General features: G+C 37.5%; 1 protein-coding gene across 2 annotated transcripts in view; it reads left to right on the forward strand.

Annotated features, from left to right (window-relative positions):
* The window catches only part of TRRAP (transformation/transcription domain associated protein), a 74,292-nt gene that overhangs the window by 33,752 nt on the left and 14,218 nt on the right, over window positions 1-26,322 (forward strand). For both annotated transcript variants that reach the window (XM_058849514.1, XM_058849515.1), the window contains exons 41-64: window positions 814-972; window positions 1,059-1,193; window positions 1,367-1,477; window positions 2,321-2,467; window positions 2,823-3,036; window positions 3,723-3,848; window positions 5,475-5,621; window positions 6,815-7,017; window positions 7,700-7,821; window positions 8,681-8,894; window positions 9,649-9,828; window positions 10,159-10,305; window positions 10,959-11,078; window positions 11,417-11,704; window positions 12,254-12,391; window positions 12,790-12,902; window positions 13,425-13,560; window positions 15,893-16,084; window positions 17,857-18,052; window positions 18,258-18,523; window positions 19,332-19,432; window positions 21,592-21,793; window positions 22,896-23,060; window positions 24,883-24,973. In XM_058849514.1, coding sequence (XP_058705497.1) covers window positions 814-972; window positions 1,059-1,193; window positions 1,367-1,477; window positions 2,321-2,467; window positions 2,823-3,036; window positions 3,723-3,848; window positions 5,475-5,621; window positions 6,815-7,017; window positions 7,700-7,821; window positions 8,681-8,894; window positions 9,649-9,828; window positions 10,159-10,305; window positions 10,959-11,078; window positions 11,417-11,704; window positions 12,254-12,391; window positions 12,790-12,902; window positions 13,425-13,560; window positions 15,893-16,084; window positions 17,857-18,052; window positions 18,258-18,523; window positions 19,332-19,432; window positions 21,592-21,793; window positions 22,896-23,060; window positions 24,883-24,973 — 3,913 coding nt within the window. The remainder of the gene's footprint in view (window positions 1-813; window positions 973-1,058; window positions 1,194-1,366; window positions 1,478-2,320; window positions 2,468-2,822; window positions 3,037-3,722; window positions 3,849-5,474; window positions 5,622-6,814; window positions 7,018-7,699; window positions 7,822-8,680; window positions 8,895-9,648; window positions 9,829-10,158; window positions 10,306-10,958; window positions 11,079-11,416; window positions 11,705-12,253; window positions 12,392-12,789; window positions 12,903-13,424; window positions 13,561-15,892; window positions 16,085-17,856; window positions 18,053-18,257; window positions 18,524-19,331; window positions 19,433-21,591; window positions 21,794-22,895; window positions 23,061-24,882; window positions 24,974-26,322) is intronic.

Consider the following 26,322-nt stretch of genomic DNA (forward strand, 5'->3'; position numbering starts at 1 on the left):
AGAAAAGCAGCATAATCTGATTTATATGGTTTAACTTCAAAATGCATAATTTGTCTGTAAAGATACATATCTATAACTGACTACAGCTGTTTAATAGCAAGTAATTTATTAAGCTGTATCATGATTGAAGTTAGAACTCCAAATGTCAGGTTAGGGTCTGCAAGATGAATTCATTGCACGTGCATTAGCAGTGTTCTTTAAAAGGTCTGTGAAGATTCTGTAGGAGCTCTTTAAAAAGAGTGTAGAACCATATTCTTTGCCATCCTCCAGTAATCCTTGTTTGTTTGACTTTATATATTCTGTGGGATTAACTAGATCCCTTTTATCTCCAGCCAATGTATGTTGGGAAACATTAAACAAATGGGGGAATGGTGCAGAATGTCAACATAGGAACATTTTAAAAAACACGTATTAAAATGCAATCCAAAGGGACAGCTAATACACATTTTTCAGGAACTGATGCCTCAACAATTTTTGAAAGAATATTTGAGTGTGTTCAAATTGAGTGAGTTGAAGCTCTTTAAAAGGCTTGGAAAAAAATTGGTATGATTGGTTCTTGAGAAAAACCATGAATCTTAAAAAGAACATGTTCATTTGAGTGCATGAAATCAGTAGTCACTACTGAAAGTTGTAGCCAAAACACTGTTTTCAATGCACCAGTTACTTTTCTGTATTGCAAAGTCTGAAGTGGTACAGGTTTAGCAAACTCTGGGATTGGTGACTGTTTTACAATTTTGTTTTATTTCGACTTGAAGGTTTTGTGTAGAATGTTATTGGTTAATGACTAACATTTCCATGAAACCATTTTTTCAGGTTTATTATCCTGTGAGACATCACTTAGTTCAGCATATGGTTAGTGCCATGCAGAGACTGGGCTTCACTCCCAGTGTTACAATAGAGCAAAGAAAATTAGCAGTGGATCTTGCTGAAGTTGTTATTAAATGGGAATTGCAAAGAATCAAAGACCAGCAGGTAGGAAATCAAAATAAATGGGTAAAGATTGAAATGTTCCACAGTTTAATGTACTTTTTTAAATGTGCACATTGCTGATATTTCAGCCAGATTCAGATATGGACTCAAGTGCAAGTGGAGAAGGAGCAAGTTCTGCCTCATCTGCTGTTAAAAGAGGATTGTCTGTGGATTCTGGCCAAGAAGTAAAACGATTCAGAACAGCTACAGGAGCAATAAGTGCTGTAAGAAAAAAATCAGGATTTGTTCAGAGACTCCTAGTAGTGAAATTGTTTTTTCCACATGACTTAAAACTCCCTAAATTGAAGGTTTTAGCTTTAGCAAGTATTTTAAACCTGTTCTTGTTGTTTTCCTCCTTCAGTCTTGCTGATGGCTTTTGTGTTTTGTGTGCACGCAGGTGTTCGGACGGAGCCAGTCCTTGCCAGGAGCTGATGCCCTCCTTGCCAAGCCCATCGACAAGCAGCACACAGACACCGTTGTGAATTTCCTGATTAGAATCGCTTGCCAGGTACTGTGGTTATTCTGATATGCAAATACCAGTGTGGAGTAGCAGCCACACCCATAAACCCTGCTTTTCACACAGGTTTTTTTAAGGCTTGGAGTATTCTAATGTTTCTATACTTTGTTTTCATGATTAATTTACATATTAGGTTGACGCTGCAATGTATGCTTGTTCTATTGTCTAGGTTAAATGACAAGAATACTTTATCCCAAAATATTTAGACAGTTTTATAGGGAATGACTGTATCTAGGGTAATGATTGTAGTTTTATTTTCAAAATCCTATTCATGGAATTACTTTCCTGCAGCATGTAGAACTAAAGTTTTTCACCAAATTTGGAGGGAGTTACCTTTTCTAGAATGGGGAAAATTATCTGGGTGTACCTCCAGGCTGACAAATTTTATGGCTTCTGCTCCTGCAGCAGACTCAGTTGGTAAGTAGCATGGGATTTTATATCCCACAGTCCATTGCACAAAGTAGATGGGCTCTTAAGAATAAAGATGAATTGAGCAAAGAGCTGCACATGTTTATGGATACCTTGCAAACAGTAAAGATTAACCATCTTGAGTATGTTCAAAGTTGTAGTAATAAAGGATGGAATGAAACTTTTCTTTTTAAGTACACCTTTGATGGGTGATTTGGGTTAATTAGCAAGCAATTTAGACACCAGTTCTGGTGTTTACTATTAGTTGTCAGCTTTTTATGCATTAAATGCTGTGTAACTGTACTGATAAAACTACTTAAACTCATCCATTTCAGAAATAAGAAATTATATGCTTGCATGGAATGTATAATAAATTAATGATGGTTCCAAAAGGGTGTCATTTTGCAAACTCTGATTAATTGCTAGGTAAATGACAACTCCAACACTGCTGGATCCCCTGGGGAGTTGCTGTCTCGCCGCTGTGTCAACCTTCTGAAAACAGCTTTGAGGCCAGACATGTGGCCCAAATCAGAACTGAAGTTGCAGTGGTTTGATAAGCTGCTCATGACTGTGGTAGGTAACATTCTAGTCCTGTAGGTCTTTAGGTTTCCCTGGCATGTGAGATGATTGAATACTAATCATACCTGGATATAGATGTTTACGGTACTAATCTTTTCTTTGTAAGAAAAGATTGTTCTTTGTAAGAAAAGAAAATGTTCTTATTTCTTTGTGAAGTAAGTAAGTTGTTAGGTGTGTGAATTGCATCAGTGGTTGTAATTTGTGGAGCTGCAGTACTTAATGGTTGGTGTGGTTTTTTTATTTTTGGGAATTTTTTTCCTTAGGTTTTAACAAATTTGATCTGAGTTTAGTAATCTGTGTAATTCTTGTTTACTCCTACTCACTGCCTTTTTGTGTGCTTGCTCTTTAGGAGCAGCCTAATCAGGCCAACTTTGCCAACATTTGCACTGGCTTAGAGGTCTTAAGTTTCCTGTTGACTGTGCTGCAGCCCCCTGCTATCCTGAGCAGCTTCAAGCCCCTGCAGCGAGGGGTAGCAGCCTGTATGACGTGTGGGAACACCAAGGTTTTGAGAGCTGTCCACAGCTTGCTGTCTCGCTTGATGGGAATTTTCCCCACAGAACCAAGTGAGTGGTGTTTTCTTCCTCCTTTTATCCTGTGTTGATGCATAATTTAAGTTATTGAGGGTGGGGTGAAGGGACTCTTTGGAACGTGTTAAATATTCTGTTCTATGATTCCTGCATTTAATGGTCCATTTTAGCTTGCACTTTCAACCTCTGATTAAGAAAGGAAAAGCTGAAATAATTAATCATGTGGAATACATCATTATCCATTGACATAAAAACTTAATAACCTGGGGCTGTCATAACTTTAGTTCAAGAAATGCATGCTATAAATTTAATGTATTTTTGCAATTAGAATTTTTGAGTTTCAGAAGTGCAATTTTTTAGTTATTAAGCTTTTCTGTTTTGCTGAAACAAGGAAGATAAAGTGTAAAAAGAAAAGCAATATGTAATATGTTGTGTCTTAATAGAAACTAATTTAGATAATCTTTTCTTGGAAAAAAGAAAATCAGTAATGTAAGACTGCTCATCAAGTTGAGTTACTCAGAGGAAGTGGTACACTATTATAAAGGACATACTGGTATAATAAAGAGGTTTATATAAATGAGGGATCTGCCTGTGTCACCTTAGATTGTTGACAGTAAAAGACTCCAGTGATGTTTTAGTGCCTGTACATTCCCAGTGTTACTGTTCTTTGCCTGTTCTGTAGGTAATGTTACCAAAACTAATCACACCTCTAAACTCTGCAGGTACCTCAAGTGTAGCTTCCAAGTACGAAGAGCTGGAATGCCTTTATGCTGCAGTTGGGAAGGTTATTTATGAAGGACTGACTAATTATGAAAAAGCCACCAATGCCAACCCTTCCCAGCTCTTTGGTAGGTGTCCCACATCCCTGGCAGCTCTGTGGCAATGCCCTGAATGAGCAATGCCTTTGTCATGAGTTTGCTTTTCCATGAGGAAATTGCAAGCTGATCTGGTGCAGAGGAAGCTGTGGCAAGCATTTCAAGCTGACCTGAGGGATGAGCTTGGGATGTCATATCTGCGAAGAAAGGAAATGGAGGGGGGCTCATTGTGTTTTCTCTTCTCCCTGAGGTGACTTGAGAGCAATTTTTGGAGGTGGGAAGCTGTAGATCTGCTAGGTAGAAGCCTTTTGTATTCAAAGTAGGAAAAAGTTGCAGTATTGATATTAGCCAAAAAATAAAGTAAAAGTTCCTGGCAGCTTCTTACATGGAAAAAAACCAAATCCTGCAGGTGCTCTGAGATACAACAGAGTAGTTCAAGGAATCTGTGTGGACTCTTGCATGTTCCTGTCTTTCATTTTAATTTTTTTAAGCCTCATTTATTAGCTGATTTAGACAGTGTATTAAAATTTATGTATTTATAGATCTTAAACTCTCAGTAATCAAGAAATTACAAAAATACTATTTTTTCTTAAGTGACAAAATCGGAATTTCTAGCACAGACCATTCTGAAGAGCTGAAATGTTTTTCTATTCTTGTTTTTTGTACTTACTGAACTGCTAGACAACTTAGCTACATAATAGAATGACAATGATATATTGGAATAATAGAGTTTTGCCCAGAACTGGTTGTGTTGGAATACAGACCAGAAATTGTACAATGTTGGAAAACCTGCTGATTTAAATGGCAAATGTCCTTCACTGTTCTATTCTGTGAGCTGTGTACGTGGTTGTAATTTTGCCTTGGGAATTGCCTATTTGTCAGATGTCAGGATGTGCTTTACATCAAACTAACCATGAAAGATGTTTCTTACATTTGGTCCAGAGCTCCCTTAAAAGCAGCACCACAATCAAGCTGTCAGGAGGTGCATTTTATAGTAATTCTGGGGCTCAGAGTCTGAGCTTTGTGGGCCAAGTTTTGTGCCCATCTGATCAGAAAAAGAAATCAAAACTTGGGCAGGAGCCATTCAATGCCCAGAACTTGTTTCTGTAGATATTTTGTGTAGATAAGTTGAATTAGAAAGTTGCAGTAGGTTTTGTTTTAGTAGGTGTAATTGCACAGTGTTTTTTTTTTTTTTAAAGAGTGAAGTAGTCAACTTGAGTGAACTTCTTCAATATAAAGTTTCTAGATTAGAAAACCAAATTTACGATTCCTTAATTACTAAATCTGGGCCTGCTAATTTAAAAGGTTTTCTACTTCTTGGTACTAAAATAAATGTGCAACATCAAGAGTAGTTACATTTTTTTAAGGTCTTGGAGGGGAGTATTTATTTTCAATCCCTTTCTTCCTGTCCTCACTTTTCCCCCTTGCTATTCATCATACACTTATATACAAAACTTCAAAATATTTTGATTAGTGCAAAAGTAACCTTTTAGACTTTGTCTGTGGACTAAAGCTGAGACTGAAATTTTTCTCCAAATCTCTCCAGATTTCTAATGTTGGTAACCTGGGTAGTCCCATCCTTCTTTCATGGCATCTCTACCTTACTCAGGTCATGCCCAAGAGAAGTTTTAATTCCTGAAGCCTTGTTTTTATCTTCAGGGACTCTGATGATTCTGAAATCTGCATGCAGCAACAACCCCAGCTACATTGACAGGCTGATCTCAGTTTTCATGAGATCCCTGCAGAAGATGGTGAGGGAACACCTGAACCCACAGGCGGCAGCAGGAACAGCAGAAGCAAATACAGGTATTCCTTATACAGTCTGTTAATGATTAGAAGTGTTATAAATTATTAAAATACCTTCATCCCAAAGGGACTCAAATGACTTTGCAGGGTTTGTGTGCATTATTACTTGTTGAAAACCACTTCAGCCTTTGTGAGTAGTATTACTGAAGTATTGAGAGCTAAAAAGGCACTTAGGAGTTCCAGTTACCTGCTTCATATATGAATTTCAGTATTAGCCCAACCTTTTCAGTGAAGGATTAGTGAAACATCTGTTGAGCTGCAACATAAATAGAAGTATTGAAATTCTTCAAGGCTTTAGAGTGTTGAGGGGAGAGCGGCTGAGTTTTTTTGATTGCTCTATGCTTTCACTTTTTTTTACTCCTTCCTATTTTATAATATTGGAACAACTGTGTTTGACTTGTTGGAGTTGATGCTTTAGCTTTTAATCTTAAAATAGCATCTTTTTCAGTCAATATAATTCTGTCTGTTGTCAAATGAATTAGGTCATGAGTCATTGAAACAATCAGATGTTCTTGTAGAAGAAAATCCAGTGCTGGTAAAGGCCCCTGTAATTTACTAATGAATAAATTACTGAAGTAAACACTTTGAAAGAATTGCTGCTGTTAATTTCCAGCCCATACTTTAATTAGGTAAATGAGAACCTTGTAAATTTTATTAACACTGAGAAACAATTGGAAAATTATTAAACTTCATAGATAAGCAAGTCAGGAAATTAGCTGAACAGAATTAGAGAATTAGCTGCATCACAGACAGTTTCTTTCACAAAGTTAATTGTAGTGTTTCAGTGTTAGGGGTCTGAAATACCTTTTACTAAAGATTTGCAGAAAGGAAAAAACAAGCTTGCCTTTAGGATTTTGAATGGATTTGGTTTTGAAAGGAGTCACAGAATCATAGAATGGTTTGGGTTAGAAGGAACCTTAAAGATCATCTGATTCCAGCCCCTTGCCATGGGCAGCTTGGACACCTTCCATTAGAGAGTTGCTAAAGCCCCATCCAACCTGGCCTTGGGTTCTGCCTTGGTTGTGTAGGAATGTGAAGTAGTAATTCTGAACACATTATTTTTGGGGATGTATTTCCAGGCAATGGATGGTGTTGCTGATATTTTTAAAATCACAGCATCTTATCTGGAAATTTTTTTCCCGTGGTGTTTCATAGGTGTATACACAACTCCAATCCTTTTTTTGCATCCATAGCAGGTACAAGTGAACTGGTAATGCTGAGTCTGGATCTCGTGAAAACTCGCCTGGCTGTGATGAGCATGGAAATGAGGAAAAATTTTATACAAGCTATTCTAACGTCTCTCATTGAAAAATCCACTGATGCCAAAATTCTTCGTGCAGTGGTTAAAATAGTGGAGGAGTGGGTGAAAAACAATTCCCCGATGGCAGCTAATCAGGTAGATTGAGTAGATGATGTCATTGCTCTCAAATACTAAATAACTGTGATTAGCCACTATAATTCATCAGTTTTGACAATGAGGTTTGTAATGATCTGTTACATATGTTTAGATGCCCTTGATGATGTTTAGACTATTTTCATTCCCTGTGAAAATAGCTGCAGCTATAGATACTTGGCATTTTATAGGCTTATGTTTGGCATTTGATCTCAAATGCTGTTTTGTGGAGAACATCCTTTAAAGTAAAAGTTTTAAAATATACTTCACATTAACCTGGATAGAAAGGCTCTGCAGGAGGAAGATGACTAACACTGGTATAAATTGCGTTACTCTGTAACTTTTTGTGGCCTCCTCAATCTGCCATATTTTTAAGAGTTGAGCTCTTTACAGTCTAGTGCTGTACAAAAGGACCTACACTTTTATAATAGACATCAGAATTTTTTAATCCCTGAACAACTTAAACTTATTTTTAGTCACAATTTTAAAATTCTCCAGCATATGTTAGGAGGATAAATGCTTGAGTTATTTTTCTTTTTAAGAACTATGACCTACCAAGCTCTTTTTCAGTACTTTAGAAGTGAAAGAGTCATGTAAAGAATGGCTGAGTTGTAGTTTGAATGTGCTGGCTCTCTGCATGTTTTAAGACGAATTGACAAAATTAATCATGTCTTCCCTTACACAGACACCTACTCTCCGGGAGAAGTCCATTTTACTGGTGAAAATGATGACTTACATTGAAAAGCGTTTTCCAGAAGACCTTGAATTAAATGCTCAGTTCTTAGACCTTGTTAACTATGTCTATAGGTAATTATAGCAATTAATCATTTATTGCAGCTTATTGATTCATAATTTGTACCATATATGAACTTTATAACATGTCATTAATCTTTTTAGGTCTGAATTACAATGTATTTTTATTTATTTTTTTTCTTAAGTGCAAAATCAAATCACTTTACTGAGACCACAGTGCATATTTATGGAGGGCAATTTGAAAACAGAAGTTCCTTAGTGAGAATTTATACTTTTGGCCCTGATAGAATACCTCCACTCCAAATTCTTTCTCGAGATACCAAGGCATCCTTGTAACTGACTGTATTCTCAATACTGTGGTTACAGCTGAGATCTGTCTTTTCACATTCATAAGATATAGAAATTCTTTTTCCTTAAAACTTTATTATAAATTAGACTTTCAGGAGTGTTACTTTGCTAGGCAGGCTTGCAGATTTTGAATCACAGTGAAATAATTAAGATAGTCACCTTATCAACAAATGCCAGGAATTTAATGGTGTGCTACTGCTTCACATAATTTTGCAGTCACTTTGCTTCTGAACTCTGCTGGTTCACTGTGAAAACTTCTGTGTGCCCATGGTGCTCAGAAAGTTTTGTCAATCAATTCCATTTGTCATTTCAAACACTGTACAGATGTGGCTCAGTGTTTCACAATTATAAGAGTCTATCCTGAAGAGTACTTCTGATAGTTCTGGGGTGGTTTTACAACAAGCAGCAATATTTTGTTTGCTGTTTCTCTCAAAAACTGCACCTGGATATTCTCCACATGTGGGCTTTTACAGAATGTCACCTCTTTGTGTTTTTAGTGTGTTATACAAAACCTAAGAGTCTTCTCTTTCTAATGGCTCTGTTATTTCATCTTTATTTATTTAAGGGATGAGAATCTTTCTGGGAGTGAACTTACAGCTAAACTGGAGCCAGCATTTCTCTCTGGTTTGCGCTGTGCCCAGCCACTCATCCGAGCCAAATTCTTCGAGGTCTTTGACAATTCCATGAAACGTCGCGTTTATGAGCGCTTGCTTTATGTGACCTGTTCCCAAAACTGGGAAGCAATGGGAAATCACTTCTGGATAAAGCAGTGCATTGAGGTAGGGAAACTCCCTGTATCAGAAATGCAATTAGAAATATGTTTTATTCCTTATTTTTCCTCACTGGGTGTAAAAGCATTATGTGGTGTGTGTTTTGTGATGTGTATTGTCTGTATCAAAGCTGAAAATACCGAGTCTGCTGCCTCAGCTCCTGTGGTGCATAAAAATATACAATAGCTAAACAGTGAAATGCTGATGCTTGAGAAGTGGCTTTAATATAAATGTTTAAAATCTATTTTCTCTGCCAAAAGCTTAATGACCAGGTTAATACTTAAGGAAAACAGTCTCTTATAATTGATAATGACTATGAAAAAAACCCAAGAATTGTTATAGGTGAAGATTTCAAGATAACTGTTATAGCTGGAATGTCTCCTCTAACAGTATGACAGCTGTTAGGTGGGATTGTATTGAAATGAAATTGCATCTTTGCTTGGTTTATTTAAAATAAAATGGGACAAACCCTTTTATTTTAACAATTTGCATCTTAGAGCATGAATTTGACTGTGAACATTCGTTCTAGGGTAACAGAGTCTGTATTTATTAGCAAATTGAGGGCACTTAATACATGTATTAAAAAGTATAAAGTACAGCCTTTAAGCCTCGGATATTCTATTAATAAATGTGATAAATATCCCTTAAAATTACTATTGCAGCTTTAATCTTGTTTTTAAATATTAAGCCACAGTGATGTTTTCTTTGAAGTACTGCAGTAAAATGTATGTTCTAAAACTCTCGTTACTTTTCCATGCGGTAGCTGCTGTTGGCAGTGTGTGAGAGGAACACCACGATTGGCACAAGCTGCCAGGGGGCCATGCTGCCCTCCATCACCAATGTCATCAACCTCGCTGACAGCCACGACAGGGCAGCCTTTGCCATGGTCACACATGTCAAGCAGGAGCCTCGGGAGAGGGAGAACAGCGAATCCAAAGAGGAGGTAAGTGACTTGTGGAAAATGCAAGCTCCTTGATTCAGCTCTTCCTAGTTTCTCACCAGATAACTTTGGAGAATGCGTGATGAAGATGATGTGTGCAGATTGTTTGTGTGTCTTGTGGTTTAAGCCTGTGTGGGTCTCTCAGAACTCCCATTCATTCATTTAGCCTCTACTTGAGCACCCTGGGCAATTACAGGCCTGAACCTGAAGAAGCAGCAGAAACAGGGAGGCCTGAAATAAATTGATCGGGAGGGTGTTTTCTATTGCGGCAAATAAGCAAAAGTACATAGAAGGTGCCTATTTTTCCTTACTGAGTTGTTTACTTCTGTGTAGGATGTTGAAATAGACATTGAATTGGCTCCAGGAGATCAGACCAGCACTCCCAAAACGAAGGAACTTTCGGAGAAGGACATTGGCAACCAGCTGCACATGCTGACCAACCGGCACGACAAATTCCTCGACTCCCTTCGGGAAGTGAAGGTGGGTGCAGGCTGTTGGTGACAAACCACTTTAATCCCAAAGCCTTCAAACTGATCTGAGGAGTTTTTTTTTTTCCCCTTTTTTCTATCTCACACTTCTCACTTTTTAGCTGAGTTTTCTTATGTAGACATCTCATATAATCTATAATTTCTTATTTGTCTATGGTAAAAAATTCTTAAGCCTTCACTTCGTAGCTAGTTATTAGTTAGTTATCACTTTCCTACAAAATTAAATATCATCCTCCTTCACCATAAGTATATTTTAATAATTCAATTTGAAACTAGTAATGACAAACACAAAAAATGTGTATCTGCATATTATGATTAAATAATTTCTAAGAAAATAATTTAGCTGAAAGCTATGTTTAAATAGCACCACACTAACAACAGCTCTATCCAATTAACCTGATTATTCCTATTACCAAGATGATGATCATCATCTTTTTCCTTCTGTTCTTTTGATGTTTACAGTCATGAATCAGTCTTGATCAATGTAAAAATAATATTAATTTCTTGTTGCAAGTCTATATTGCTAAAGGAAACATATTTTTATTGAAAGACATTAGTATTACTACTGAAACAACTGTATAACTGAGCTGTTTTGCCACAGGATTAATTGTATTTTCATATTTCTATACATCTGTCTGTTTCCAGACAGGAGCGTTGCTGAGTGCCTTTGTTCAGTTATGTCATATTTCTACACCTTTGGCAGAGAAGACTTGGATACAGCTATTTTCACGACTTTGGAAAATCTTGTCTGACAGACAGCAACATGTGAGAACCTCTCTCTCTCTCCCACTTGCAGATTACTCTTTGTAAATGACTGCTGTTCCAGGAAAATGTATTTGTGTGGTGACTTTGTTCACTTGCTTTGAGATATTTGCCATTCTCAGACTGTTGAATGTTGTATACATGTATCAATACATCTTTTGAAAGAAATAGGGCCTTTCATTTTACAAAGAGAAATGTACTTATTGAAAGGTTGTTCCCTGTACTAAGGAGATTTTAAATCTGATTCCCTTTAAAGAGATCTCCCTTTAAAGAGTTTTAAAATCTGATTTCTCTAATTGAAGAATCTGAATAGACAGATAATATTATGTTTTTTCTTCTAGGCTCTAGCAGGTGAGATAAGCCCTTTCTTGTGCAGTGGAAGCCATCAGGTGCAGAGAGATTGCCAGCCAAGTGCCCTGAACTGCTTTGTGGAGGCAATGTCACAGTGTGTTCCTCCCATTCCCATCAGACCTTGTGTCCTGAAATACTTGGGTAAAACTCACAACCTCTGGTTTCGTTCTACACTGATGCTGGAACATCAAGCCTTTGAAAAAGGACTGAGTCTGCAGATTAAGCCTAAACAGACAACTGAATTTTATGAGCAGGAAAGCATAACTCCTCCTCAACAGGTAGTGTTATATTTATTGAAATACCTTATGAAATATGAAGAGTAAAACCTAACACTGACAGGTCCTCCACTAAAACATGTCCCCAGGTGTCACATTTTAAATGTACTTTAAATACCTCCAAGGGCAGTGACTCTAACATTGCCCTGGGCAACCTGTTCCAGAGCTTTACAATATGTTCACTACAGACATTTTTCATCATATCAAATCTAAGAAACCTCCCCTGGTGCAACTTGAAGCTGTTTCCTCTTGTCCTGTTGTATTATTGACTTGTTGAAAAATTCTGCTTTCTATGATTCGATCTGTTGTGTTAGGGAAGACAGGCAAGAGTCAGTGTACAAGCCTTAGGATTTTTTTTGTCATGCAATGTTGTTTTCAGTACTTGGTTGTTACTAATTTCTTGCCTTGTAGAGAAAGTTTTAATAAGTTCTATAAGTAGTTCTCTATTCCACATCTCTCTCAGCTTGCCTCAGTGTAGAACATGGGGTTTGCTACCCACTATGCTTTATAAAGACAGCTTGACTGTGGAGAAATGTGTTCTTAACATTGTAGGAGATCCTGGATTCCCTTGCTGAGCTCTACTCTTTGTTGCAAGAAGAGGATATGTGGGCTGGGCTGTGGCAGAAACGCTGCAAATTCCCAGAGACAGCAACAGCCATTGCCTATGAACAGCATGGCTTTTTTGAACAGGTACAGTCTTGATTTTAGAAATTATCTCAGTAGTTCTACTGTCTACAGTTCTACTGTCTACAGGATGAATATTCTGGTCAGCAGGAAAAAACTTGGAATATTGGTTATTAATTTCAGTCTTCTAAAATGGAAAGTGCCATGGCTTCCCTACTGTCTACAGTACTAGTTGGAGGCCATGTAATACTGAGGTAAGGTGAAATTTTTGTGCACACCCATCAGATTTCCATGACATTTAAATAATCTGCCAAATAATAGCTATATTCAAGAATAAATTTAACACACTTGACTTTTTTTCAAGTCTGTGAAGGTTTTCTTATCACTTGTTTTTAAAAATAAAAGAGTATTGAGTTACTGTGTATATAGCAGATGGAAACATGGAATGGTTGAATTTTCTTTAGGCACAAGAAACTTACGAAAAAGCAATGGAGAAGGCTAAAAAAGAGCACGAACGGAACAATGCTTCCCCTTCCATCTTCCCTGAGTACCAGCTCTGGGAGGACCACTGGATTCGGTAAGACTTGAAAGCTGATGTAGAAACAAGTATTTTACCCTGCAATAGAGGCAAAATACCCTGCTCTTGGTTTAAAGCATTAGTTATGAGGATAAACTTATCTCAGGCCTTAGCTCAGATACAGGGAAGACTTAAGGGAATGAAAAAAGCTATTTTGTATTCCCTTAACAGAGCCTCAGAAGTGATATGCCTGAATTGCTGTAAAAATCTAATTTGCTATTGGTGGAAACACACTGGAGCTAAAATTTGTTTTTCGTTTTTAAAATGGTTGTTCTGGGAGACACAAAATGCAGCTCTTCCCTGTTCACAGATTTCTGTATTATAACTGATAATAAATAAATAAATAAATAAATAAATAAAAAGTCTTCCCATCTGGATGAAACTTCTGCAGTGCTTGCAAAGCTGTTTGTAGACAAATATGCAGATAATATTCTGATACACAACATTTATTGCCACTTTTATTGAAGTTTTTTGGTTTGTTTTTTTTTATAACAAAATTGACACTGAATTTGATTTTCTTAGTTGCTCTAAAGAGTTGAACCAGTGGGAGCCTTTGACAGAATATGGCCAGTCCAAAGGTCACATAAATCCTTACCTGGTGCTGAAGTGTGCATGGAGGGTCTCAAACTGGATTGCTATGAAGGAGGCTCTGGTGCAGGTGAGTGAAGGCTTTTTGTGCTCATGTTTAGTTTAGCCTCATCCTGCCTGGTATCTTCATCCCAACTGTTTTAAGAACCATCCCATGTGATGGTGTTTATTGCTTTTGAGGCTGCTATAAAGTGCCAGGCTGCATGGACATCTTGAGCTTCCTGGGGCCAATGGCAGACTTCTGTTGGAGTTGGTAGTAGATTTGGAATCTTTTTTTAAGTGTTGTATATGGTGTCACTAATCTAAAGAAGATGGAAAACATGGGGGTGTGGGGGGATGTTTTGATTTGGTTTTTCTTGGGTTTGCTTTTTCTGTTTTGTTTTAATTTTAAGGAAAAAAACTTTTCATGGTAGGTAGAGTTGCTCATCTGTGATGAGTTAATATAGAAACATTAACCAGATGTAAAAATGAAATCTAAAAGGTGAGAATACATCATCAAATCACAGGTGGAATTGAGCTTGCAGATCTTTCTTGTAGTGTTGTATACAGTGGGACAGTACTGGGATTACGCTGCTAAAGATGCCAGAATTTGCAATAAAGGGGTGAAGTACATATTTAAAATGCAATGTGAAGCCAAATCTCTAGGTAGAAAACTGCACATGCAACAAAAACTGTCTTAAGAGTGCTATTTACATTTTCATTAATTTCTTCTGTTCCTTTAACAGTTAGTATTTTGTGTTCTATTTAAGAATGCAACTTAGAAATAGTATAGAAATATTTGAGAAACCTTTAAAGCCTACAAGAACTATATTGTACAGTATATTATAAGCCTTGGGCTTCAAGATAGTGAAATAGATCATGTCTGACAGCTTCTGGTTTTGGACAATTGCAAGTTGAGTAGAAGTGACAACCCTGAGTTAGTGCTGATATGCTTTAGCTGCAGTTGTATTAAATGAGGTATTTTCAGTAATGAGACATTTACTAAATGACTGAGGAGAAGATGCTGCTGAAGCCATAAATGGAACCTTTGTTACTCTATTCAGGTTCTTCTAAAAGTGTCAGCACACGTTTGCATAAAAACTGGGATCTGAAAGAATAATCGATTCTATGCTGCTGTACTCACTACTCCAGTTTTATTGATATTCTTTAATGTGGCTGTTTTTTGTCAAGTTCCATGGTTGAGTCACAAGAGAGGCCAGAGAAGATGGCAAATATCTATCAGTTTTCGTAAATCTTTATGAAAGATTTTTAATAATCTACCCATTAAAGCTGAGCTATTAAAACAGCAAGTAGCCATTGATAGGACCCAAGACTCATTTCCATTTGCTCACACTGCCATTGTATTTAATGATCCAGTAGATAACATAATAAAAAGGAGATTATTTTCACTGTGTAAGTGTAAGGATGCTACCTGGCACTTTCTCTTTGCTGGCTCAGGTGTAAAAGTCAGTTGAGGATAACAGGAATAACAATTGTAATGGTCACCATACAGTTTATCAACAGGAGGATAATGCAGGGGGATTTCTGTGCTGCACATCAAACCATAAAGGGCCTTTGATGTAAAATGGAGGAAAAAGAGGTGAAAAAGTTGTAGATTAAAGGCCTGCAGGATCAGCTGGTGAGCACTGGCTCTGTGCAAGTTTGCTGTAAAGTGCTTACAGAATTTAGGTGCTGCACAATTCAAGTGCTTTGCTGGGTTTAGTTGCCATATTTCTACTGTTCCAGAATTCTGAGAAAATGGTTTAAAATTATTTTATAAATTATTTTAGCGCTACGACCTGACTTTGCACCCGTGCTCAGAAATTACTTTAACATAAAAGACAAGGTTGGTTGTTGGTTACTTGAAAAAATTCTATCTTTTTATTTTCATAAACTTAGCAATGCCCTAGAGCAGACAGGGAATATAATGCTGCATGATGTGGGACAGGTAGGGATGGGATTTCTTTTAGGTGAGAAGTTGCCATTACATGTTCTGGAGCCCCTGAAGCATTTCAGACATAGTGTGCATTATCTGCTGAGAAGCATCTTCTGGCTTTGTGCAGGGTGAATTGTTTGCTGTGAGCTTCCTGCTCCTGTGGCAGGGCTGCTTTGGGCTGGCTCAGCTCTTTGAGCTGCATTACAGTTGTCAGTGTGAAAATACCCCAGCAGCAGCTTGGGCATGGGCACTTCCACTCTTGTGCTGAATTGGCAATTTATGTGCTAGCCTGCCCTTGCCAATAACTTTAGGAGAGCTGAAACTCCTCTAGTGACATAAATGTTAATACTTCAAAACCTGATGTTTTTAAAAAAATGAGATTATTTTTTTAAAACATCAAAACTGTTTGTTTAAGAAGGCTTTAAAAAACTTAACTGCTTGAGTAGGAACAATCTTTACTAGATGTTTTTCCCTATTCCACGACCAGGTGGAACTGAGCTGTCCAAAAGAGATGGCCTGGAAGGTGAACATGTACAGGGGGTACCTGGCCATCTGCCACCCCGAGGAGCAGCAGCTGAACTTCATCGAGCGGCTGGTGGAGATGGCGAGCAGCCTGGCCATCCGCGAGTGGCGGCGCCTGCCCCACGTCGTGTCCCACGTCCACACCCCCCTGCTCCAGGTAACAACAAAGAGTTCTTATTTCCAGCTGTCCTCCAGTAGCAGGTCTCAGAACTTTTAGCAGTGCAAGTGTAAAATACTTTAGTGTATATAGTATATATAAATAGTACTGATAGGTTTGGCATCATGGTATTTTTTTTTGTTCAAAGTTGCAGAATGTGTGTTTCTATTTCTTTGAAGTACTTGTTGCTTATCTGGAAGAGCTTGTAAGAGATTGAACCGACCTTTTATCAGACCTCCAAAAATAGTTTTGGGGAGCACTTGGCACAATCCTGATTATATGGAATATGTAGTTTAACTATTGCATGAAATGAAATAACACCTTGTTGTTTTCTCTGGGATTTAATCATGTAAATAATTAATTTTTCTTGCAAGAGAAGAATTTTTGAGAGTATGTATTTTATTGGCAAGTACAATCAAATGGAAGTAGGTGCCTAAATCCATCTTTAAAAAATTTGATTTTGCCTTGAGTTACTTTCAGAAGATACTTGAAAATGTACTTTGTCTCCTCTGATCTGTATGGTGCAGCTGGAGCCAGTGTGGAAGTGGGGCTAATGCAGGATCGTGCTGGGCTTAGCAGTGTGGGATTAAGGCAAAACATGCCATTCATTTGGCATTTAAGCTTTGTCCCTGTTTAGATACCCTATAAATATATACCTGACAAAGCTCTTGTTCCTGTGGAGGGAACCTTTCATCTCCAGGGGACAAATTGTGGAATATCTCAGTAGTTTTCATAACAGGGATCATTTCTTGATGGGCCATTGCTCAGAGATCTGTGACTGAGCCCTGCCTGTGAAAGTGCAGGGGCCTTTGCTTTGGGCTTTCTTTGATACAGAGGCCTCTGTGATTCTGTTTAAGATCAGTAGTTTCACTTTGTGTGTGTGATTCATAACCAATCTACACCATATAAGAAGGGACCTCTATAAAATGATTGCTCCTATGGGTAGAGCTCGCACAGCAGCTCATACCTTTGAAGTTTTATAATATAAATTGATGCATCATATAAAGTGAATGAACATGGAAGTTTTCTCCATATTCAGAAGTTATCAAGTAAATAAGTACAATTTGTGAGGTCACACAATATCATTAGATGACTTCTCAATTAATTTAATTCCTTCCTGCTAAGTTTTCACCCATATTTCGAATTGCCCCCCCTCTCCCCTGCTCAAGCATGTGCAGCAGGAAAAGATTAATATTGCTAAATAAAGTATTTAAGTGCTTTCAGATATCAATTAAAACAAGCTTTTAAAACAATCTAATATGTATATATCCCTAGTGAAGAAATGATAAATTAGTCAGTGACTGACAGAGGTACAAATGCAGCCTTGAATTTGCACTGCAGTAATTACTTTTTTTTAATATCAGATAGTATGTGATTAAATACCCATGAGAAAATTAAATTTATGTGATGAATGGGTGTAGGATGAAGGTTAAGCTATTGTGAGAGCCGATACTGAGATGATTGTAGGAAAATACTACTTTAATTTATTTTGTTTCAAGAGATTTCACTCTATAAATTTGGACTGCCTTTTTTTTCTCAAATAGTTATCTCATTTGGTTGATTAACAATGAATACACCTGTTATCTGCCAAGTGGTAGCTTAGAGAATACTACACTGGCTTTACTGTATGACAGGTAATTAAATTCCATTAAAGTTTGTGGGCCTTTTCTTCAGGTGGTTGAAGTTTTGACAAAGTGTTTGCTGCCTTTAGTGGCTTCAAGACTGCTGCCGTCTTCTGTTCATTCCTTATTTATATTGTTTATGTTTTCTAGGCAGCACAGCAAATAATTGAACTTCAGGAAGCAGCCCAAATAAATGCAGGATTGCAACCAACTAATCTGGGGAGGAACAACAGTTTACATGATATGAAGACTGTTGTGAAGACTTGGAGGAACAGGTTACCTATCGTGTCAGATGATTTATCCCACTGGAGCAGCATTTTCATGTGGAGACAGCATCATTACCAGGGTAAGTCTGCCTGGTCCTGCATTCATCGCAGAATTTTCCAGATAACACATAAGTTCTTGGTGGCTTGATTTTGACAAGTTGTAGATTTTATTCAATTTTCATTTAAGTCTTATAGTAAGTCAGGTCTTTCATGTGTGCTGCTGTGCAAGGTGCTGCTCTCTGTACAACACCATTTGCACTGACACATTTCCCATTGCTTTTCCAGCCATTGTCACTGCATATGAGAACAGTTCCCAGCATGACCCCAGCTCCAACAACGCCATGCTGGGAGTTCACGCCTCTGCTTCGGCCATTATCCAGTACGGGAAGATCGCTCGGAAACAAGGGCTGGTCAACGTGGCCCTGGACATCCTGAGCCGCATCCACACCATCCCCACCGTGCCCATCGTGGACTGCTTCCAGAAGATTCGGCAGCAAGTCAAGTGTTACCTGCAGCTGGCAGGAGTCATGGGCAAAAATGAGTGTATGCAGGTAGGGCAGCTTTATTCCTGAAGCTCTTGTTGGAACTTGTGGGGGATTACAGGGGCCATCAGATGCACTGATCTAAACAAGCTGCCTGTATCCAGAACAGGGAGTGAATTGCCTTGGCTGTGTTATACCCTGCAGGGAGAGTTGTTTTGTGTAATGCTGTTAGTCCAAAGCAGTTAATGTACTCTGTGAACTGGATACTGTGAATATATTAAAAATTAGCTGACCCAGAAGTAAAGTGGGAGTAGGTTTTTCGAAATCTTACAAGATCGATAAATGGAAGGGACTTGGACTTGAAAATTTGTAACGGGACAAAACAGCACTGCTGCAAGACTAACTGAAGCTCTGAGTGTCTGACTCATGAGTGCTGGATGCTGTCAAACTGAAGTAAAATTGTTTTTCTTGAAAAGGAAAAAATGTGATTTTAAAACCCATTGGTATGTGGTTGACCAGCAAATGAACCTTGTAATATAATATAAATAATATAATAATAATATATTATGATAACACATTACATATAATTATTATACTATATTATATATAATTATTATAATAATTATAATAGTATAATGATATCATAACATAAACAAGGTGGAAAAATAACCTGCAAAATGTTGTCTGTTGTATTTGATTTGCATAGGCCAGTGGAAAGTAAAAATTGTCGGTCTATATTTTCTAAAATGAAAATGAACTACTAGAAAATTGTGCTATATGAATTTCAAGAGAATATTTTGGCTGTTGTTTTATGACACTTTTATTTAAAAAAGCTTTCCCTTTTAAAAGACTTTTCTCACTAAGGCTTATTTAACAGGGTCTTGAAGTTATTGAATCAACCAATCTGAAGTACTTCACCAAGGAGATGACTGCAGAGTTTTATGCATTAAAGGGAATGTTCTTGGCACAGATTAACAAGTGAGTATGCAGGCTGCAAGAGGCACTAGCACACATCTGAAAAAAATGGAGCTGAAGTTTTCAATGCAGTATTTGAGCAGAAAGCTATTCCATATCTTTATACCAGCCTAAAATTTCTTACTGCTGTGTAAGAAAGTTAAAGTATTTGTGAGAGTTCCTTTGCAGTTTGGAGATGTAATGATTGGCCCTATACTGAAGCCTTGTAGCACAGAAGTAGTGATGGTTTTGCTTTGCACTGACAGGCATTTTACTGTTTTGAGGAAGATCTCTCTGATTCAATAAATGAATATCTCATCAGTCAAATTTTGTCTGGAGATGCAAAAAAGACTCCTTCAGATTTCAAGAGCTCTTAATGGACATGAGATTTAATGGCAATTTTGCTATGTGTTACATATGGGTGGAATAATTCCTTTACCACTGCATTGTGGCCACTTGTGGAGTGAAATCCATCAGGTCTTAAGCTGTACACTGCAACCTCACACAGCAATTCAAGTCAGGAAATGATTAATATCTTCTTCTGTCGATACAAGAGAGAATTTTAAATACGCAGAATGCAACTACTTTGATGGAAAGTACAGTGGACTTTTATATGGTCACAGGCTTAATTGTAGTTGAGGTGTAAAGAGAAGAAAGTGTGCCTCCCCCATATTTTAAATTTTTTAAAAAATTCTTGCAGAGAGCTATCTCTCTTTGTTCCTTCAGGATAAAATGGATAAAGGTTTCTGTTTAAAAACATGGTTCTGATGTACTTACAGTTTCTTAATCTTACCAAAAACACACAAGCATATTAGCACTGCAGTTGAGGTCAGGAATTTAGGAAGGTTTAAGTTAAGACCAGTGGCAGTGTTGAACTTGAAAATGGGACTGCTGATTGATTACCTGTGTGTCAATGAGACTGAAGTTAAAGGTCACCTCTGCTCCTGCATCCTCCTGTGCTGCCCACTGGCTGGGCAAGGTGATAGAAACCATTGAAAAAAAATCACCTCAGATGTCAAGAGTGATGGATTGTAGAGTGGGAGAGAGGAAAACGGACAGAGAAGTCCCTTTTTTATAAAGGGGCAGTAGTGATACAAAGTCATCCATCAGGCTGCTGCTGGGCTGGTTCACTTCAAACCTTCATCCAGGGTGCTGGAAGCTTCTGAAAGCAAGGACATTAATGTAGCACAGAAACTTACACATGACAGACAAAGCTGTTTTCCTTTTTAGAGTTATGCCTCAGTAGCTGGTCATTTTAATTTAGTATTATAATCCTCCAAGCTAATATAACAACTAATATTGTTAGGTTAAAAATACATTACAGGCAATTTTAAAAAAAATAAGTCAAGCATCATGTTACTTTTCATATGGTTTATTTCAATGCTTATTCTGCAAGAGAGAAGTGAAGCTCTTTTTGTTAATAAGGAGTCTTGAAATACTTTAAGTTTCTTCATTTTGGTAATGCTTATGTGAGTTTTCCCATCCTTTATTTTTATGCCTAAGAAGTAACATAGATTCAAGGGCTGTATAGATATTGGGATGAATCATGCCAAATTTTGGACTTGTGACACTTGAGGAAACATGGAGAAAACCCCAGAAGTAACAAAGAAATAATCTTTTGGTTACCCAGAACTGTGTGATTAACCTTCAAATTCTTTCACTTTTCCAGTTGAAAAAAATTTTACAGCTGTGGGGATGATGTAAAATTTTTTATGACTTCTCTGGAAAAGGAGTTAAGTAATATGCACTCCTCTGAAAGATAACTTCAATAACATCTCCCCAATGGTGCTTTACTCCTTTTTTTGCTCAGTGGAGCAGCATGTTTAAATGATTTTGCTTCCACTCCCTGTGTGTTATCATTTGCCCTTCTTTCTTCTTTCTTCCAGTTTCACTGCTTGGGTTGCCACTGCAGTGCACTGGAAGATTTTTTTCTTTTTTTAAGTGAGTATGTGGAGATTTTTAACACAAAACTGTTTTCATTATGAGGCATTTTCTTTCGTAGGTGCTGAACTTTATGGAAATCAATGACAAAATAGTTCTCAGGGACCTTACTAGAGAACTTAATGCAAAAAATATCACTGTGTATTAAGAAACTAATTGCTTGCCTTATTAGAAATCTGACTTACACTAGCAAAGAGTTACTAAATTATATATAACTCATATTCTTCCTTGTCACCACGCAGGTCTGAAGAAGCAAACAAAGCTTTTTCTGCAGCTGTGCAAATGCACGACGTGCTGGTGAAGGCGTGGGCCATGTGGGGGGATTACCTGGAGAATATCTTCGTGAAGGAGCGGCAGCTTCACCTGGGGGTGTCTGCCATCACCTGCTACCTGCACGCCTGTCGCCATCAGAACGAGAGCAAATCCAGGAAATACTTGGCAAAGGTAAGGTCTAGGTGGTTAAAAAAGAATCAGAGCTCCACCCCCTTGGGAAGGGCTGGGATGATGCCCAGTGCTCAAATGTTTGCAATTTGAGAAAGGGTTACTGAGGGAAAGCTGTAATTTAGATGGAAGGGCTGTGTGTGGTTGCTCATAATTCATTTAGGGGTTTTTTACTAAAGTGGGATGGCTGGGGTTTCCTTTAAATGTGGAACCTTTCTGTAGGAGGAAGAGGACAAATCACATGCAGAATTTCTACTACATTGTGTGGTGAAATACTTGCCAAAAGGCAACCTTTGGTCCTTTAAAAAGTAACATAGTTTGAGGTCTGTTTATCATTACTATGGATAAATAATATTGAAGTTTACCTAATAATAGGATTTTATTCCAGATAAACATTTTCTGTACAGTTTTACTCTGAAATTCAGCAAAATACTGGCCAAAAAAAGCTATTGGTATTTTACATTTCTCAGTTTGGGGATACTTAATCTCTCTCATGAAGTAAATTTAAAAATTGTACCAGACCAGGGAAGACAATCTGTTCTGACCATGAAACAAACACAGAAAATACTGTTTGAGATTCAAGGTGGCTTCAACAGCGCTCTGAAGTTTATTATTCTCTGTCTAGTTGCATAATAGTTAATGATTTTTAGTCAATGCTTAATATATTTATATTTAAATTAAACTAGGGGTGGACAGTTAAAATAATTAAGAACACTCAAAGAAATAATCAAGTTCTTGAATCAAGGTTCATTTATCTGAGTTGCATATTTTAGGTTCTATAAAATTGCCCAAATTTATATCCACACCCCCAGCCAAAAACCCAAAGAATTTCTGGAATGTAGTCATGTTCATTTGCTCATTTTTGTCTTATTTCATAGCAAGGAGCACACTTACATTTATTTTTTACATTCTTTAAATATTATTTCAGAGGGAAAAAATAGCTATGGCCAGGCATAATGAATTTAAGTTCTTGTCTCTGAGGCAGCTTTAACACCTACAAGGACTCCACAGTCATATTAATAAAATATCTCTGCTTTTGTGCATCGTAATGATTGATGTGTCTTCAATTTAAGCACTGAGAGATCCTCTTGAAATTCTCTTCTAGGTTCTTTGGCTGCTGAGTTTTGATGATGATAAGAACACCTTGGCTGATGCAGTGGACAAGTATTGTATTGGTGTCCCACCCATCCAGTGGCTGGCCTGGATCCCACAGCTGCTGACGTGCCTGGTTGGCTCGGAGGGCAAACTCCTCCTCAACCTCATCAGTCAGGTACAGGAGATAATCTCTAATTCTTTATTGTCTGTAATCTTTGTTGGCAAGATGAGACACGAATATTTTTTGAAGCAAATTACAAAAATGCCAAGCTTTAACAATGGTATTGTTTGAAACTGTTGATGTGTTAAAAAATGGTAATTTCTGCCTTTAAGCAGGATTATTTTAAATTTCAAAGTGAGTTTTACTTACTGAGTTTAAATCCAGTGAAATTGAATCCTATCTGCATGAGGCAAATGCGTGCTGTCTCTCTGGAATTCTATTTAATATATTTTTTGTGAATGATATAGAACACATAAAATACATAGTTAAAAATGCTTGTAACATAGGAGTAAAGAATGGTTAGTGTTAGTAGCTAAAGGGCAAACTCTGTCTGGAAGTGTTTTGGTGTTTGTTCATTCAGGTTGATGTAAAATGGATGTGAAGTCCCATTAATGCACAGGTGGCCCTGGGAAGCTCTCACAATACCTGAATTCCAGGCCTGCACTGCTCCACTGTTTCCTGGAAACTGGCACAGGACAACTGTTGTGCTGAATTCCTCACAGAACCCTTTTCTTTCCCTCCCCTCTTGGTTTTTGAGATATGGACTTCCTGACCATGTAGGTCCCTTCCAGTTCAGGGCATTTTTTGATCCTGTGAGATCAAGCTCCTTTTATACTATCCCCTGTCTTTACTCTGTCAGACTTCTGAGAACGTCCATTTTTGTAGCATTTGTGCTGGCATGAGTGTGCACAACTCTTGATAAGTATGTCTGTGCAGAGATACTCATGTTTCCTTCCCTCTCTCTTCATAAAATTAAAATGTAACTTTGAAGAGACCATGCTCCTGAGCAGCTTAAGATGCCAAAGTAGGTATGGCAAACTTTGATGGATCTGACTTGTTATTGTCTGGCAACACTGGTGTGCTCTACTGTCTTCTGACAGAAAAAACTCATTTCAACACATTGTAGACGCTTTTTTATTTGTTGAGGTCTGTATAAAACTATTAGAAGTGAGTGTTTTCTCAGGAGTCATACTTAGTTGGAGCTTAGGCTTTTGTGCTACTGCGTGAAGCATGTGTGTGTCAGCTTAGTGATCTGTCATAAATATCAAATTACTGAATCCTTCAGTGCCATTGCAACATTTTCCCCACTTACCATATCCATTTGGATGGAGAAAGGATCTATGATTTATTAAAATTGTGGCTGAAGAAGCCTCAAATGATGTCTTAAGATGTGTTCAATTTCAGGTAGTAGACACATGGTTTCTTTCCTTTAATAGATACTTAGATTTACAGATTTAAATGGGCTGCTGAATGTCAACATCTCTTTAGGGTTTTATTTTTTTTTTTTTTTAATGGAAGCCATAAAATCCTGTTTTTATTTTTGGGTGCAGTTGGTATCCCCTTACATTAAGTGCCACAATTAGGTGGAGTAAAGTTACTCTCTAATGGGCTTTCTTATCAACTAGTGTGGGGCTTGCTGGGAGTTGTGGCCTAATTTAAAGACTAACCGCTGTCATTATGTCTGTTTTTCTTCCATTATGCACATGAGTAAGATCTTTGAGCTGGCTCAGCTGGGGCTCTGACATTATGCTGCTTTCAGGTTTATTAGGCAATATGATCTGGAAACCCTAATTAGGTAATGTTTTAACAGTGTGTGCAGGGAGCTACCAATTCATCCTCTTCAGGTTTCTGTTACTGAAAGAATCTTTAATTTCCATAAGCTGTTATTTAATACAAAGAGCTGATTATTCCTGAATTGGGCTCATTTACAAGAGAATATGTCTGTGTTGATGTGTAGTCAGTATTCCTTAACTGGGAAATGTGTATCTCCAAATAGGTGGGAAGAGTCTATCCCCAGGCTGTTTATTTCCCTATCAGGACCCTCTATTTGACCTTGAAGATAGAACAGCGAGAGCGCTACAAGAGTGGTGAGTTTGGTCCTCATAATATTGTTTGAGCTCTTTCTAACTTAATTGTTATGCTGAGTTTCACTGGATTTTATAGAGAAAACAGATCCTCTAGAAAACATACCCACTTAGCAAGGCTAAGGAAGAAAAATCTTGATAAGCTTTGCTTGCATTGATTTGTTTCTGTGAAGTTAAACCTGCAGATGGCTTGAGCTGTCTTGAATTTTCTTGTATAAGATACTCACCAAGAAGAGTTTCATCTCTTTCATTCTCATGTCACCTTAATTGTTGAGAGTCACATGTTCTTTATTGGATGTTTATCTTGATAAATTTGTGGAGAAGTAGAAAATTCTTGGTTTATCAATACAGGAGAATGTCACAGTTTTCTAAGATTCTCTAGTCTGTTTTTCATTGGAAGCATGAACCATGCAACATGGTTTGCATACAAACATTTAGTTTGTTTTCAAAGGAGCCACACTTGTAAAAATAGTATCTCCATAATCACTTCTTATGGTGGATTTTCAAGTAAAATGAACATCTCAGTTTACACCAGATAAAAGCGATGTTGGCTTTGAGAAATGTTTGGGAGATGGGGAAAGCATTCAGAAACTTGCGCAACAAATCTTTTCCCAAGAACAAATCACATCTGGAATAGTTATGTCAAATGATTCCACAGAATTTAATTGTTCTTTTGTCCCATATAATTTCCTGGGAATCCTGTGAGAGCTACTTGAAGAACTCCCATTTCAGTTCTGTGTTCTTTATTACAAAGTACATTGTTTATTTAATTGTCCTTTCCATTTGGGAATTAGTTCACTAAATTTCTGTATAAAATTTGAAAGGGCACTAATTAAATGATGTTTTATTTTTGTTTGGGTGCTCTCTTGCAGAATGAGATGCCCACATACCCTAGTAATTTATTATTTTCCATCAACAGTAGAATTTTTTTCTGTAGGTTCTGCCAAAAAACACTGCTGGGTGGGTGGGTTGTGTCAATTAGTGGGGGTCTTCTGATAAAGCAAAACTCTGCTTAATCACTGTCTGATGGAGTTGTTATGCTAGAGATGTTTTGTGCTAAAAGATACAGACTATGACAATTTGTCTGTTGTTGGCATCAATATATTTATTCTTTAGTTGTGTGTGAAAGGTCTCCCCAAAAGGGAAGGGGGAAAAAACTGCCCATAATTCAAATAATTTCATCCTATATGGAACAACGTCTGTTTCTTGAAGAGCATAGGCTGGTAATGTAAAAGCTACACCTCCTCTGTAGTTTTGAGCAGTGTTTATTTTGCTTTAATGCTGGGAAGTCTGTACCACTAAATAGCATTTGGTGCAGAGTGTTCTTTCTAAAAAAACCCTATTTTCTTCCT

The sequence above is a fragment of the Poecile atricapillus genome, chromosome 14 (assembly GCF_030490865.1).
Source record: "Poecile atricapillus isolate bPoeAtr1 chromosome 14, bPoeAtr1.hap1, whole genome shotgun sequence".
NCBI classification, from domain to species: domain Eukaryota; kingdom Metazoa; phylum Chordata; class Aves; order Passeriformes; family Paridae; genus Poecile; species Poecile atricapillus.